The following is a 1,394-nucleotide window of genomic DNA, read 5'->3' as shown; positions in this document are numbered from 1 at the left end:
ATTTTAAGACTCCTTACTATGCTTGTTATATGTGTGAAATTTGGTAAAATTCGGTCCAGTAATAAGCGAGATAGCCTCCAGGTGTAGCACCCCCCCCCCTTAAAAGAGAATTTGCACCTTTCAGTGGTTGTGGGAAACGTTCTCCACTTTCAATTTGTTTAAATATCATGGGCCCTAACTCAAAAACAACTTGAACGTGTATTATCAATATCAGAGTTCGGTTCACACATTGCAGACAATTTTTTTTATATGATTGTAAATGACAATGAAAGCCTTGTTGCCACAGAAGTTGCACCTTTTAGTGTCTTTGTGAAAAATTCTGCACAAAACCATAGACCTTAACTCAACCACAACTTGAACGTGTATTATAATCAAAGAGTTAGGTTCACACTGACATTACAGACATAAAGAGACCACCCACGAGGTCCAGAGCATTATGAATTTCTTTCTTCCCTGTCCAGGATCGAGTGGCAGGAACAAGGACGTATTTTTGAGCCCTTAAGTTTCTTGGAGGCGAAGTCTGTTTAGTTTCAGTATTACATCTTTTCCAATCAGAGTCGCCAGGTCGAATAGAATCATATTGGGTTGTGGTGTATGTGATCCTTGTTCAAGCAGTTTATACCCGCACACTCTTGTACTTTTTGGGTTGTTTTCTTGTTTCCTAACTGATTGGGTTATCTCCGAGATGAACGTATGATTTGACAAGCCTTCTCGAAAATATTCTGACTGCGCTAATTCCCGTAACGTAATATCACACAACATGACATATTAATGTGCCGGTACAAGTAAATGGAACTGTACAGTGAAGCTATATCCTACTAGATCTACGTTATTCACAGACAAATGACACCAGATTCTCTAGAGGTCGTTACATTTTTTGGGGCTTCATCGGAATATCCGCATGCACATACCAAAGATGGCTTTTCTCGAGATTCGCTGCTTCGTTGAAACGTTAGATAAAACCCACAACGTCGCTTTCTAGTTAAACTATAAAGGCGGAAGAACTGAACACTATTCATGTTCGTGAAATAAAGACTCCAGCTTATTCCAAGGAAATCAGCTTATTGTGTCTACAAATTATGCAGCTAACCTCGCAGAAATGGTTTCTTTGAATGTCTTTCTTCTTGGAAGCTAGTTTCTACCCATGAAGTCGCCGTGAAGAGATGACAAAACCCCAAAAGAATATTAATCTAAGATAAAAGAATGATATAAAGAACAACATGAGTGGTTCTTTAATTAAAAACGACTGCGTTTAATCGAATGGCAAACAAGTCTGCTTGCAATGAGATACCTGACAGCACAAAAAACCCCTCTCAAACTTGCGTGAGATTCGGCTGAGGTGGGATTAAAAAAGGAGAGAAAGACACACACACACACACACACACACACACACA

At 39.3% G+C, this 1,394-nt stretch overlaps 1 protein-coding gene across 1 annotated transcript in view; it reads right to left on the bottom strand.

Annotated features, from left to right (window-relative positions):
* Positions 1 to 385: 385 nt before the first annotated feature.
* The window catches only part of LOC101856547 (calpain-3), a 62,634-nt gene continuing 61,625 nt past the window's right edge, over positions 386 to 1,394 (bottom strand). The window contains exon 8 of the mRNA XM_035969726.1: positions 386 to 453. Within this exon, the coding sequence (XP_035825619.1) occupies positions 386 to 453 (68 nt within the window). The remainder of the gene's footprint in view (positions 454 to 1,394) is intronic.

This window comes from Aplysia californica, unplaced genomic scaffold, assembly GCF_000002075.1.
Source record: "Aplysia californica isolate F4 #8 unplaced genomic scaffold, AplCal3.0 scaffold00008, whole genome shotgun sequence".
In the NCBI taxonomy this organism is placed as follows: Eukaryota; Metazoa; Mollusca; class Gastropoda; order Aplysiida; family Aplysiidae; genus Aplysia; species Aplysia californica.
Note: the sequence above shows the minus strand (reverse complement) of the source record. Positions and strands in the feature narration are given on the sequence as shown.